The 14,915-nt window shown below is 37.9% G+C and overlaps 1 protein-coding gene across 7 annotated transcripts in view; it reads left to right on the top strand.

Annotated features, from left to right (window-relative positions):
• Window positions 1-14,915, top strand: part of CEP135 (centrosomal protein 135) — a 79,514-nt gene that overhangs the window by 51,258 nt on the left and 13,341 nt on the right. For 6 of the 7 annotated variants that reach the window (XM_036270902.1, XM_036270866.1, XM_036270893.1 and 3 more), the window contains 6 exons: window positions 773-888; window positions 958-1,112; window positions 1,537-1,592; window positions 2,598-2,766; window positions 4,554-4,664; window positions 4,946-5,131. In XM_036270902.1, the coding sequence (XP_036126795.1) occupies window positions 773-888; window positions 958-1,112; window positions 1,537-1,592; window positions 2,598-2,766; window positions 4,554-4,664; window positions 4,946-5,131 (793 nt within the window). The remainder of the gene's footprint in view (window positions 1-772; window positions 889-957; window positions 1,113-1,536; window positions 1,593-2,597; window positions 2,767-4,553; window positions 4,665-4,945; window positions 5,132-14,915) is intronic. The other variant, XM_036270875.1, reaches the window with a different exon arrangement.

The raw sequence follows: 14,915 nt of genomic DNA on the forward strand, positions 1-14,915 counted from the left end.
GACAAACCCTAAAAGGAACCTGTGGGAGTTCCCAGTAAATAGCCTTAAATGAGAGCTTTGTCTTTCTAGCAAGTCAGGGTTAAGAACTCCTAGGTCAGGGCTAAAAGCATTCCAAAGTCTCTAGATTTCATGAGAACAAATTCTCGTTACTTCTGAAAAAAAATCTTACTGATCAATAAGAGACTCCTCTGAAATTGTCTGTTTTCTCTGCATGTCCTTTCTTTTGCTCCCTGAAGCCAATCTTTAGTCTTAAATCCTGGTTGCACTACAGTAAATGCCTACTTTCCCAGTTTACTATGACCTCCAGTTGATTACCCGCCAAAAACAGTCAGAAAAAGAAGCAATGTTGAAAGCTCACCGGTCTGGATGGCCAGGATTTATGGATAATCCTTTGACATGCTAGGCCATACTATAAAAAACCAGGACTTTGTTTTTGCCTCCACTATTGGAAATAGATTTTAAGAGCAAGAGGGTAATAGTGGGAAACTGAGAAGAGCTTTAAAACTACCAGGAAGCCTCTAGAAAATAGAACACAATTAATTTGATTTTTATACTATATTATTTTTAGGAAGATGAGCCATTTTGAAGAAGATTGTTGGATGTCAAGAAATAATATATAATATAATGCCATTGATTATACTGAAGAGCTTTAAAATAAATAAAAGAAACTTTAAAAAAATAAGAAAAATATTTTCTGAGATCTCTCACTTTTTAAAAATTATTTCTACCAGAGATAAAGAATACCATTTGTTTTTGTCTACTGATTCTTTAGGATAGTAAATGAGCAGCTACAGCGGTCACTTGATGATTATCAACACCGACTTTCCATAAAAAGAGGTGAACTTGAATCAGCCCAAGCACAAATTAAAATACTGGAGGAAAATATAAGTAAGTGTTTTTAAATTTTGTTTTTGCTAATTCTAATATACTTTGGCTAACAAACATTTCTATTCATAGGTAGATTACACCTTAAGATGACTTCACAGGATCAAGAGGCTCATGTAATGAAAAAGACCATTGGTGTTATTGATAAAGAAAAAGACTTTCTTCAGGAGACTGTAGATGATAAGACAGAACAGATTGCAAACTTGCAAGAAAATCTTGCTAATAAAGTATGTGACTGTTAAATATTGTTATCCAGCATCTAAACAGAAAAGATTATTTAATTATCGGTTTCAAGTATGCAGTTCTTACTATCCATGTACAAGTTAAGACCCAGGCCCTATTTTCTCATATGTTTACGTTTCATTCTATCTCAATCATTTGAATCTTTAAAAGTTATATTTCTAGAATGTAATTTTACCAGATGTGATAACAGCAAATTCAAGGAAACAATTTAAGTTCTTAGAGTGAGGAGAAACATGCCAGTATGTGAAGTACAGTGGGACATGGAAGTATGTTTACTCAGAGCTTTCCTTTGTAGCATAAGTTATATAATTAGATTTCAACTGAGGAAATTTTATAAATTATGTAAATTTAACTAAAGACATTCTTATATGAATTGTTTCAAATCATATATTTTTATAATTTCTGTAGGAAAAAGCTATTGCTCAGATGAAGATAACGTTCTCAGAGTTTGAATCTTCTCTGAAGTAAGTCATCAATATAATGGCATCCAGCTTTTTTTAGAAATTTTCAGTGAATGCAGCTTTATTTAAGTAGCATTGGTCAGTAGTTAAATTTCCATTTTTTAAATTTTTGCCAATGGCAGCATTACTTTCTGAGTCTCCTACATGAAAATGTTATTCTCTTTAACTTTCTGCCATCTTCTGTCATCCACATCTAAACACTATGCCTTATTATTCTTTTACATACCGACTTGCTCTGTTTCTACTGTAACTTACCCTAGGCAGGCCCTAATTATTAAAATTCAGATTACTTTAGTAGTAGCTAGTCTTGAATTTATTCTACATCTAAACTTATATTGAACAGAATTTTACATTTTATGTCTAGTCTCTACTTCAAGACAAAAGTCACTAATCATTTATTCTGTATACCCTTTTATATTATATAACAGCAGGGATTTAAACATTAGATGTTTACCAATAGAATCTGTTATTATTTTATTATTTGCCAATTGAATCTCCTAACACTTGAAAGTCTTCTGTTTTTACTTGATTCTTAAATAAGAATTTATTTTATGACTTCATTTGCTCAGAATGATTGATACAGAGATAAAATGTCTTCTTTACCTAATTACTCAGTGTCTTAATGCAGTAGTTATAATTTCTTTTTTTTTTTTATCCTTACCCGAGAACATTTTTGCATTTATCTTCAGATAGAGTGGGAGGGAGTAAGGGAGGAAGAGAGAGGGAGAAACATTGATGTGAGAGAGACACATTGACTGGCTGCCACCCACACGACCCCAACCGGGACCAGGGACAAACTGCAACCGAGGCACGTGCCCTTACGGAAATTGAACCTGGGTCTCTCTGGTCCGCAGGCCGATGTTCCAGCCACTGAGCCCAACCGGCCAGGGCAGTAGTTATAATTTCTTGTATTCTTAGTATACTTATTTCAGAATACTACAGTTTTTTCTTTAAATAAGTTTTCCAAAAAGTTCTTTTTTATTTTCACATCACTCATGTAACAAACAGCCAGCTAAAGGAAACACTGACTAATCGGGACCGCGAAATAAGCAGCCTCCGGCGCCAGCTTGATGCAACTAACAAAGAACTGGATGAAGTAGGAAGATCTAAAGAAATATCTTTTAAGGAAAATAGAAGATTACAAGATGATCTGGCTACAATGGCAAGAGAAAACCAGGTATGAGTACAATCCATAAATTTATAGTTTTATAGTACACAGTTTTGCAGTATATTTTTTGTTATATTATTTCTGTGTACGTCTTATACCTTAAAGCTCTTAATATTTAAAATTTTTAACAATATTAATATCAACAACATAAAAAAATTTTAAAGTATAATGGTGTTTAAAAGGGTATTTTAAAATGTGGTTTAGAGCCCTGGCTGGTTTGGCTCAGCAGTTAGAGCGTTGGCCCGTGGAGCAGAGAGTTGCAGGTTCAGTTCCCGCTAGCTGAGGTTCTCAACCTGTGGGTCATGATCCCTTTGGGGGTTGCACAACCCTTTCACGGGGGTCGCCTCAGACATATCAGTAGCAAAATTACAGTTATAAAGTAGCAATGAAAATAATGTTATGGTTGGAGGTAACCACAACATGAGGAACTGTATTAAAGGGTTGCGGCATTAGGCAGGTTGAGAACTACTGTGCTAAGGACACTTACCTTGGTCCCCAGCCCTTGGGGTCGTGTGGGTGGCAACCAATGTGTCTATCTCACATCCACGTTTCTCCCTCTCTCTCTTCCTCCCTCTCTCCATCCCTCTCTATCTGAAAATAAATGCAAAAAGGTTTTCGGGTGAGGATAAAAAAAATAAAATAGCTCTGGCTAGTTTGGCTCAGCAGTTAGAGCTTCAGCCTGTGGTCCAGAGAGACCCAGGTTCAGTTCCCGCTAAGGGCATGTACCTCAGTTGCAGTTTATCCTCAGCCCTGGTTGGGGTCGTGTGGGTGGCAGCCAGTCGATGTGTCTGTCTCACATCGATGTTTTTCTCTCTTTCTTTCTCCCTCTTGCTCTATCTGCAGATAAATGCAAAAAAGTATCCTCGGATGAGGATAAAAAAATAAAATAAAATAAAATGTGGTTTAAATGCTGCTGTATATTGTAGGATGTCTAATGGGTACAACTGTGGTCTCCTTACCATTTTGGTCTTTTTTGTAAGGACTTCTAAAGCTGGTAGCATGGTGTTTATTCTCTATGGCAGAAATTGTTGTCACCCTACTGGGTGAGGACCTCAGCATCACTTCCAGGGCAAAGTTGCTGTATTTTAAAGACCCATGATAGATTTTAATTATTCATACTTACTTCCAGTGGACAGGCTTAATTTATTTATAGGTATAAGTAAATTCATGAATACTTTTTTTTCCCTTTATTGATTTTAGAGAGAGAGGAAGGGAGAAGGAGGGAGAGAGAGAAATATCAATGAGAGAGAACATCGATTGGCCACCTCCTGCATGCCCCCAACTGGGGATTGGGCCCACAACCTGGGCATGTGCCTTGACCTGGAATTGAACCTATGACCTCTTGGTGCATGGGTTTACGCTCACCACTGAACCACACCGGCCAGGCATATTAATGAATATTTCAGAATGTTAAATACTTCAAGGTATTAGCTTTGTTTGTACTGGTTCATTAAAGGATTGTACTTAGAAGACCAATAATTTTCCTGTTTAAAATACTTTGTTTTCTTTTAAATTATTTTCAGCATTATTTCATGTAAAGCGTATTACTGATAAATGAGTTTTTTAAAATGCCAACCCTTGAGCCAGATACATGGTTAGGACTACTGTGGAAGATATGTGGTAATGTTCAGTTAAAAAGTGAAGATCAGTCAGGGAAAATAAGTACAAGTAACACTTAGGAACAGTTTTCCAATTCTCTCTTATTTTCCAAATTCAAAAGTAGCTATTTGAATAGAAATAGAACTCATTAGGTATTATGGTCATTTTAGATTTGTCTTCAATTTTCTGATTTATAGGAGGTCTCACTGGAATTGGAAGCAGCAGTGCAAGAGAAAGAAGAAATGAAGAGTAGAGTTCACAATTACATAACAGAGGTGTCACGATGGGAGAGTTTAATGGCTGCTAAGGTAAAGAAAAATGTTCAGGTTGGATTTAAGACCAATTTTTTTTTTTTACTTTTTTATATTTTTTTATTCTGCCTCCTTTATTAGATTATTAACATTTGAGATGGAGATCTTGCCTACTGTCTCTTTATATTTCCCCACAGATCTTAGTATAGTGTCTGCACAGAAAGCTTATGCTTCCTAAATTAAAAGAAAAATCCCAGTGTGTGTATATGTTTCTGACATGGGTATTCTAGTAAGTGATAATTACTAATTTAGAAACAATTTAATTATACTTAAACCAGGAAAAAGAAAATCAAGATTTGTTAGATAGATTTCAAATGCTTCATAACCGTGCTGAAGACTGGGAGGTCAAAGCCCATCAAGCTGAGGGAGAAAGCAGCTCAGTTCGACTGGAACTTCTTTCTATTGACACAGAGAGGAGACACCTTCGTGAAAGAGTGGATCTATTAGAAAAAGAAATACAGGAGGTAATATATTTGTTTCTCTTGTAAAGACTTGAATAGAACAGAAAATGCACTTTCAAAGTTACTTTATTTGAAGTGTAGGTTAAGCGTTGGTAAAATCAAATTCAATGGTAATCTGTTGTCATTAATTCTGGTAATTTGCTTAGGAGCCCCATTGCTTTTTTTTTTTTCTTTAATTTTATTTTTTAAATTTCCTTTTGTTATAGATGTTTCTCCTTTTTTCCCCAATGACACCCACCTCTCAATCCCATCCCCATGCCCCCACTCCCCGACCCCCACGGCATTGTTGTCTATATTCATTGGTTATGCATATACCTGTATAAGTTCTTTGGTTTACCTCCACCCCACCCCTGACCCCCTCTTCTGAGGTTTGTCAGTCTGTACCCTACTTCTATGTCTCTGGGTCTATTTTGTTCATGAGCTTATTTTGTTCATTATATTCCACAAATAAGTGAGATCATGTGATATTTGTCTTTCTCTGATTGGCTTATTTTGCTTAGCATAATACTCTACAGGTCCCTCCAGGTGTCTCAGAGGATAAGAGATCTTTCTTTCTTACAGCTGCATAATGTTCCATTATATATACGTACCACAGCTTTTTTATCCACTCATCTATTGATGGACACTTGGACTGTTTCCAGATCTTAGCAACTGTGAATAGTGTTGCTATGAACATGGGGGTGCATATATTCTTTCTGATTGGTGTTTCAGGCTTCTTAGGATATATTCCTAGAAGTGGGATCACTGGGTCAAATGGCAGATCAATTTTTAATTTTTTGAGGGAACACAATATTGTTTTCCCTAGTGTCTGCACCAGTCTGCATTCCCACCAGCAGTGTACTAGAGTCCCCTTTTCTCCACACCCTCGCCAACACTTGTTGTTTGATGATTTATTGATGGCAGCCATTCTGGTAGGTGTGAGGTGATACCTCATAGGTGTTTTAATTTGCATCTCTCTGATGATAAGTGACGCTGAGCATTTGTTCATATGTCTCTTGGCCATTTGTATGTGCTGTTTGGAGAGGTGTCTGTTTAGGTCCTCTGCTCATTTTTTAATTGGGTTCTTGATCTTTCTTTTGTTGAGTTATATGAGTACTCTATATATTTTGGAAATGAACCCCTTATCTGATGTATCATTGGCAATTATGCTCTCCCATGTAGTGGGTTCCCTTTGCATTTTGATGCTTGTTTCTTTTGCTGTGCAGAAGCTTTTAAGTTTGATGTAGTCTCATGTATTAATTTTTTCCTTTGATTCTTTTGCCTTAGGTGATGTATCAGTAAAAAATTTTGCTGGGTGTGATGTGTGAAATTTTGTTGCCTACATTTTCTTCTGGGATTTTTATGAATTCACGGATCACATTTAAGTCTTTTATCCATTTTGAGTTTATTCCTGTGTGTGGTGTAGGTTGATGGTCTAGCTTCATTTTATTGCATATAGCTGTCCAATTTTCCCAGCGCCATTTATTAAAGAGGCTGTTTTTACTCCATTGTATGCTCTTGCCACCTTTGTCAAATATTAATTGAGCATAATGTTTTGGGTCAATTTCTGGGTTCTCTATTCTATTCTATTGATCTATGTGCCTGTTCTTGTGCCAGTACCAGGCTGTTTTGATTACAGTGGCTTTGTAGTATAACCTAATATTCGATATTGTGATCCCTTCTACTTTGTTCTTTTTTTTTTTCAAGATTGCTATGACTATTCAGGGTCTTTTTGGTTCCATATAAAATTTGAGTATTTGTTCTAGTTCCATGAAATATGTCATTGGTATTTTAATGGGGATTGCATTGAATTTATACATTGCTTTGGGTAGTATGGACATTTTAATGATGTCAATTCTTCCAATCCATGAACAAGGTATATACTTACACTTTTTTAAAATTTTGTTTAATTATTTCACTTTCAGTCTTTTTTTTTTTTTTTTTATCCTCACCGAGGACATTTTTCCATTTTTTGTACAGACAGAGTGGGAGGGAGAGAAAGGAAGAGTGAGAGAGGGAAACATCGATGTGAAAGGGACATATCGAGTGGCTGCCACCCACACGACCAACCAGGGCCGGGGACAAACTGCAACTGAGGTACATGCCCTTAGCAGGAACCGAACCCGGGTCTCTCCGGACCTCAGGCGGACGCTCTAACCGCTGAGCCAAACCGGCCAGGGCACTTCCACTTTTTTATATCTTCCTCTATTTCTTTTTTCAATGACCTGTAATTTTCTGCGAACAGGTCCTTTTCTTCTTTGGTTAAGTTTATTCCTAGGTATTTTAATTTTTTTGCTGCAATGGTAAATGGGATTTTTTTGTTGTTGTTGTTGTTTTGTTTTTGTTTTTGTCCTCACCCAAGGACATTTTTTTGCATTTATGTTCAGATAGAGTGGGAGGGAAAGAGGGAGGAAGAGAGAGAGAGAAACATTGATGTGAGAGAGACACATCGAGTGGTCACCACCCACACAACCCCAAATGGGGCCTGGCACCAACTGCACCTGAGGTATGTGCCCTTAGCAGGAACCAAACTTGGGACTCTCTGGTCCGTGGGCCATCGCTCCAACTGCTGAGCCAAATCGGCCAGGGCTGGGATTGTTTTTTTTAGTGTCTCTTTCTGTGAGTTCATTATTGGTGTATAAGAATGCTGTTGATTTCTTGACGTGAATTTTGTATCCTGCTACTTTGTCAAATTCATTAATTAAATCTAGTAGATTTTTTTATCCTCACCTGAGGACATTTTTGCATTTATCTTCAGATAGAGCAGGAGGGAGAAAGAGAGGAAGAGAGAGAGAGAAACAGTGACATGAGGGAGAGAGACACATCGAGTGGTTGCCACCCACACAACCCCAACCAGGGCCAGGGACAAACTGTAACCAAGGTACATGCCCTTAGTGGGAACCGAACCCAGGTCTCTCTGGTCTGTGGGCCAATGCTCTAACCACTGAGTCAAACCAGCCAGGGCAAATCTCGTAGATTTTTGATGGAATCTTTAGGGTTTTCTATGTACAATATATCATCTGCAAATAATGATGGTTTCACTTCCTTCTTTCCAATTTGGATCCCTTTTATTTTTTCTTCATGTTTAATTGCTGTGACTAAGACTTTCAGTACTGTGTTAAATGAGAGTGGCGAAAGTAGACATCCCTATCTTGTTCCTGTTCTTAAGGGAAATGCTTTTAGTTTTTGCCCATTGAGTATGATGTTGGCTGTAGGTCTTTCATATATGGCCTTTATTATGTCGAGATATGATCCCTCTATTCCCCCATTGCTGAGCGTTTTTATCAGAAATGGGTGCTGGATTTTGTCGAATGCTTTTTCAGTGTCTATTGATATGATCATGTGGTTTTTATCTTTCATTTTGTTTATGTGGTGTGTCACATTTATTTGCGAATATTTTATCAGCCTTGCATCCCTGGGATGAATCCCGCTTGGTCATGGTGAATAATTTTTTTCATGTATTGCTAGATCTGATTTGCTAGTATTTTGTTAAGTTTGGTATCTATGTTTATCAAGGATATTGGTCTGTAGTTTTCTTTCTTTGTAGTGACTTTATCTGGTTTTGGAATTAGAATTATGCTGGCCTTATAAAACAAGTTTGGAAGGCTTCCTTCTTGGAATAATTTGAGAAGAATGGGTGTTCTTCTTTGAATGTTTGGTAAAACTCCCCCGTGAAGCCATCCAGACCCGGGCTTTTGTTTTCTGGGAGTTTCTTGATCACATCTTCAATTTCTTTAGTTGTTATTGGTCTGTACAAGTTTTCTCTCTCTTCCCAGTTCAGTTTTGGGAGACTGCGTGATTCTAGAATTTGTCCATTTCGCCTAGATTGTCCAATTTGTTGGCATATAATTGTTCATAGTATTTGTTAACGATCCTTTGTATTTCTGTGGTGTCAGTTGTTACTTCTCTTTCATTACTGATTTTGTTTATTTGGGTCCTCTTTTTTTGTTTCTTGGTGAGTCTGGCTAAAGGTCTATCAATCTTGTTTATCTTTTCAAAGAACCAGCTCTTTGTTTTATTGATCTTTTGAATTGTTTTTTAGTTTCTATGTCCTTTATTTCTGACCTTTACTATTTACTTCCTTCTACTTGCTCTGGGGTTTTCTTTTTGTTTATGTTCTAGTTCTTTAAGTTGTAGAGTTAGAAAGTCAATTAAGAAGTTTTCTTGTTTCTTGAGGTAGGTCTGTGGTGCTAGGAACTTCCCTCTTAGAACTGCTTTAGCTGTATCCCATAGATTTTCTGTTGTTGTGTGTTCATTTTCATTGGTTTCCAGGAAGTTTTTAATTTCTTCCTTGATTTCCTTCGAAACCCATTCATTTTTTAATAACATGCTATTTGGCCTCCATGTGTTTGCATGTTTTTGCGTGTTTTTATTGTAATTGATTTCTAGAGTCATGCCACTGTGATCTGAGAAGATGCTTGATATGATTTCAATCTTCTTAAACTTTTAGAGTCTTAGTTTGTGTCCTAACATGTGGTCTATCTTTGAGAATGTCCCATGTGCACTTGAGAAGAAGGTGAATTCTGCAGTTTTGGGGTATAATTCTCTGTATATTGCTATTAAATCCATTTGATCTATTGAATCATGTAGAGTCTCTGTTTTCCTTATTAATTTTTTTTTTTTTTTTTATCCTCATCCAAGGACATTTTTTGTTCAGGTAGAGTGGGAGGAAGAGAGAGAGAGAGAGAGAGAAAGAAACATCGATGTGAAAGGGACACATCGAGTGGCTGCCACCCGCACAACCAACCAGGGCCGGGGACAAACTGCAACCAAGGTACATGCCCTTAGCGGGAACCGAACCCGGATCTCTCGGGACCGCAGGCTGATGCTCTAACCTCTGAGACAAACCGGCCAGGGCTCCTTGTTAATTTTTTGCCTAGAGCATTTATCCAGTGATGTCAGCGGGGTGTTGAAGTCCCCTGTTATGATTGTATTGCTGTTGATTTTTCCTTTGAAGTCCTCTCGAAGTTTTTTTTTTTTTTTTTTTTTTTATCCTCACCAGAGGACATTTTTCCATTTTTTGTTCAGGTAGAGTGGAGGGAGAGAGAGGAAGAGAGAGAGAGGGAAACATCGACGTGAAGGGACACATCGAGTGGCTGCCACCCGCACAACCAACCAGGGCCGGGGACAAACTGCAACTGAGGTACGTGCCCTTAGCGGGAACCAAACCTGGGTCTCTCAGGACTGCAGGCCGATGCTCTAACCGCTGAGCCAAACCGGCCAGGGCCTCCCGAAGTTTTTTGATGTATTTTTGTGCTCCTATTTTGGGTGCATATATGTTTACTAAGGTTATATCCTACTTTCTTTTTTTTTTCCTCACCCGAGTACATTTTTCCATTTTTGTTCAGAGAGAGAGAAAAACATTGACGTGAAAGGGACACATTGAGTGGCTGCCTTCCGCACAACCTCAAACAGGGCCAGGGACCAATCGCAACCAAGGTACGTGCCCTTGACCGGAATAGAACCTGTGACTCTTTGGTCCGCAGGTGGACGCTCCAGCTGCTGAGTCAAACTGGCCATGGCAGTTATATCCTACTTTTATTTATTGTAGTAAAATATACCTAACATCAACTTTACCATTTTATTCATTTTTAGGTGTACAGTTCTGTGGCAGTTACTACTTTTACATTATTGTGCAACTCTCACCACCATCTATCTGCAGAACTTTGTCATCTTTTCCAACTGAAATTCTACCCATTCAGCTCTAATTTCCCATTCTCCACACCCCAACTTCTAGCAACCACTATTCTACTTTCTCTATGAATGTGACCCCTCTATGTACCTCCTATAAGTAGAATCATACAATATTTATCTTTTTGTGACTGGTCTATTTTACTCAGCCTTAAGATTCACTTAACCTCAAGGTTACCCATGTTATAGCATGTGTCAGAATGTATTCCTTTTTAAGGCTGAATAATATTTTATTGTATGTATAAACCACATTTACTTTGTCCATTCATTTGTCAATAGACATCTGGTTGTTTTCATCTTTAACCAGAGAGTAATGCTGCAGTGAAACGTGGGTATACAATATCTATTTGAGTCCTTACTTTCAGTTCTTTAGGATATACCCAGAGCTAGAATTGCTGGATCGTATGCTAATTTTATGTTTAATGTTTTGAGAAACTGTCATACAGTTCTCCATAAGGGCTGCAGCATTTTACCTTTCTACCAGCAATGTAAGGATTTCAGTTTCTCCACATCCTTGCCAGCACTTGTTATTTTCTGTTTCTTTATAATAGCCCTCCCAGTGGGAGTGAAGTGGTATCTCATTTTGGATTTGACTTGTATATTCTTAATGATTAGTGACATCGAGCATCTTTTTGTGTTTGTTGGCCATTTGTGTATGTTCTTTGGAGAAATGTCTATTCAAATCCTATGCCCATTTTTTAATCAGATTGAGTTTTTGTTTTTATTGTTTGTTTCTTTGTTTTGTTAATCCTCACCCAAGGATATTTTTTCATTAAGTTTCAGAGTGGAAGGCGGGGGGAAACAAACCTCGATGTGAGAAAGACACATCAGTTGGTTGCTTCCTGCATGACCCAACCTGGCCAAGGATCGAACCTGCAACCTAGGCATGTGCCCTTGACTGGGAATTGAACCTGAGAGCCACCGCTCTGAGCCAAACCAGCCAGGGCAATCAGGTTTATTTTTGATATTGAGTTGTAGGAATTATTTGTATAATATTGATATTAATTCCTTATTAAATGTGTTTTGTAAGTATTCTCCCACATGTGGCTTGCCTTTTCATTCACTTTTATCCTTTGATGCATACAAGTTTTTAATTTTGGTAAAGTCCAATTTATCTATATTTGCCCTTGTTACATATATTTTTGGTGTCATATTCAAGAAATAATTGTGAAGTCCAATACAGTGAAGTTTTTCAAACTCTGTGTTCTTCTAGGACTTTTATAAGTTTTATCTCATATGTTATGGTCTTTAATCCATTTTGAATTAACTTTTGTATATGATATAACATAAGAGTCCAAATTTATTCTTTTGTATACAGAATAAGCTCTTGTCATAAAGATAGTCAATAAAAATTTCTTGATAAATTTTGAGTTCATTTAAAATATAGACACCCTAAGTTATAATTATTGGAATAGTTGGCTATTAATTTGGGGGGGGGGGTTGGTATAGTATTGTAGTCTTCATTTTTTAGGAGAAAGTATTGATTATCTATAGTGGGTAGAATTATGTCTCCCCGCAAAAGATATATTTAGGTTTCTAACCCTTAATACATGTGAATATGGTATTTTTAAAAAATGGTGTCTTTTTTTTTTTTTTTTTTATCCTCACCCGAGGACATTTTTCCATTTTTTGTTCAGGTAGAGCGGGAGGGAGAGAGAGGAACAGAGAGAGAGAGAAAAACATCAATGTGAAAGGAACACATCGAGTGGTTGCCACCCGCACAACCGACCAGGGCCAGGGACAAACCGCAACCGAGGTACGCGCCCTTAGTGGGAACTGAACCCGGGTCTCTCTGGACCGCAGGCCGACACTCTAACCGCTGAGCCAAACTGGCCAGGGCTAAAAAATGGTGTCTTTACAGTTATAATCAGGTTAAAATGAAGTTATACCCAATAACTTGTGTCTTTAATAACAGTGATTTCCAACCAGTGTGCTTCAAGAATTTTTAAAACATGGCAATACCTGACTACTTAGGAAGGGCACTGATCTCTTTTCCCTTAGATTGTCAAATTAAAAAACGACAACAGCCAACATAACGATAGTCGTCTGGTGTGAATGCATCAAAATTATACCTATTTTTTTTTTTGTCAGATCTGAAAAAATATATATACCTCACCCGAGGACATTTTTCCATTTTTTACACAGAGAGAGTGGGACGGAGAGAGAGGGAGAGGAACAGAGAGAGAGAGAGAAACATAGATGTGAAAGGGACACATCAAGTGGCTGCCACCCGCACGACCAACCAGGGCCGGGGACAAACCGCAACCGAGGTACATGCCCTTAGCGGGAACCAAACCCGGGTCTCTCCGGACCGCAGGCGGACGCTCTAACCGCTGAGCCAAACCGGCCAGGGCTTGAAAAAATATATTTTTTTATGTGCCACAGAATTTTAGTAATTAGTTTATGTGTGCTATGAGATGAAAAAGGCTGAAAATTACTGCCTTATAAGAGAAATCTGGGCACAGAAGACACAGGGTGAGTGCCAGGTGAAGACGGAGGCAGAGATTGGAGTGGTATGTGTACAAGGCAAGGAACTCCAAGAATTCGCAGTAACCACCAGAAGATGGGACAGAGGCACAGAAGAAATTCTCCCTGAGAACCTCCAGAAAAAGCCTACTCTGTTGACATCTAAATTTCAGGCTTGTAACCTCCAGAATTTTGAGGGGAAAAATTTCCATTGTTTTAAGCCAGTAATTTGTTACAGCAGTCCTAGGACACTAATACACTATCTCTGTAAACTTTCTATTAAGAGTATAATAACTAGCCCTGGCCAGTTTGGCTCAGCGGTTAGAGCGTCGGCCTGCGGTACAGAGAGACCTGGGTTCGGTTCCCGCTAAGGGCACGTACTTCGGTTGCAGTTTGTCCCCGGCCCTGGTTGGTCGTGCGGGTGGCAGCCACTCGATGTGTCCCTTCACGTCGATGTTTCTCTCTCTCTCTCCCTTCCTCTCTCTCCCTCCCACTCTATCTGTACAAAAAATGGAAAAATATCCTCGGGTGAGGATAAAAAAAAAAAAAAAAAAAAAAAAAGAGTATAATAACTAAAGGCATGCTTTTCCACCTTCCAAAGAGTTATCAGGAGAAACTAATTCTTTAGTTCTTTTGTTCTTTATCATTGTTTATGTTCTTATATGATATATGAAATTGATTTACATATTTATATTTAGTTTGGGGAAAACATTGATTTTATTAATTCATTAATATTTAGAAACTCCAAATATTTACTTTTCTGCAACTGTTGACATTTATTAAATCTTTACACACAGGCCTTAGCTGGTTTGGCTCAGCGGTTAGAGCGTCAGCCCACAGTCCAGAGAGACCTGGGTTTGGTTCCTGCTAAGGGCACGTACCTTGATTGCAGTTTGTCCCCGGCCCCAGTTGGGGTTGTGTGGGTGGCAACCAGCTGATGTGTCTCTCACATATCAATGTTTCTCTCTCTCTCCCTCCCTCTCTCCCTTCTGCTCTATCTTAAGATAAATACAAAAAGAAAACGTCCTCCGGTGAGAATAAAAAAATATCTTTACACACAGTATTCAATTTTTATTTTTTTTAATCCTCACTTGAGGATATTTTTTATTTTTTGTTCAGATAGAGTGGGAAGGAGAGAGGAAGAGACAGAGACATTGATGTGGGAGAGACACACTGACTGGTTGCTTTCTGCACAACCCCAGTCAGGGCCAGGGACGAACCGCAACTGAACTATATGTCCTTGACCGGAATCAAACCCACAACTTATTGGTCTGCGGGCCAATGTTCTAACCACTGAGCCAAACTGGCCAGGGCCAATATTCAATTTCTAATGTTGATTCATTTCAGTAGAGTTTATTCGAATTAATTTTTGTGGGGACTTCTTCCTAAATTCTAGAATTAGAGATTAAATCTGTTTGTATTTATCACTCATAATTTAAATTGTGAAAAATTTAAATTGAGGATTTTTCTAAGAAAAAGAATCTATCAGTATTCAAACTTTGCTCATTATTTCAGTTATTATTATCTTATAAAGTAGTATATTATTCAATTAAATTTAAATATGACTTCAGGTATTTGATGTTAAAGCAAACTCCATTTTTGAAATTCAGAATTTAAAGACAATTGACAGGTGATAAGTATAGGGTGTGGC

This window comes from Molossus molossus, unplaced genomic scaffold (genome assembly GCF_014108415.1).
Source record: "Molossus molossus isolate mMolMol1 unplaced genomic scaffold, mMolMol1.p scaffold_m16_p_1, whole genome shotgun sequence".
Taxonomy (NCBI): domain Eukaryota; kingdom Metazoa; phylum Chordata; class Mammalia; order Chiroptera; family Molossidae; genus Molossus; species Molossus molossus.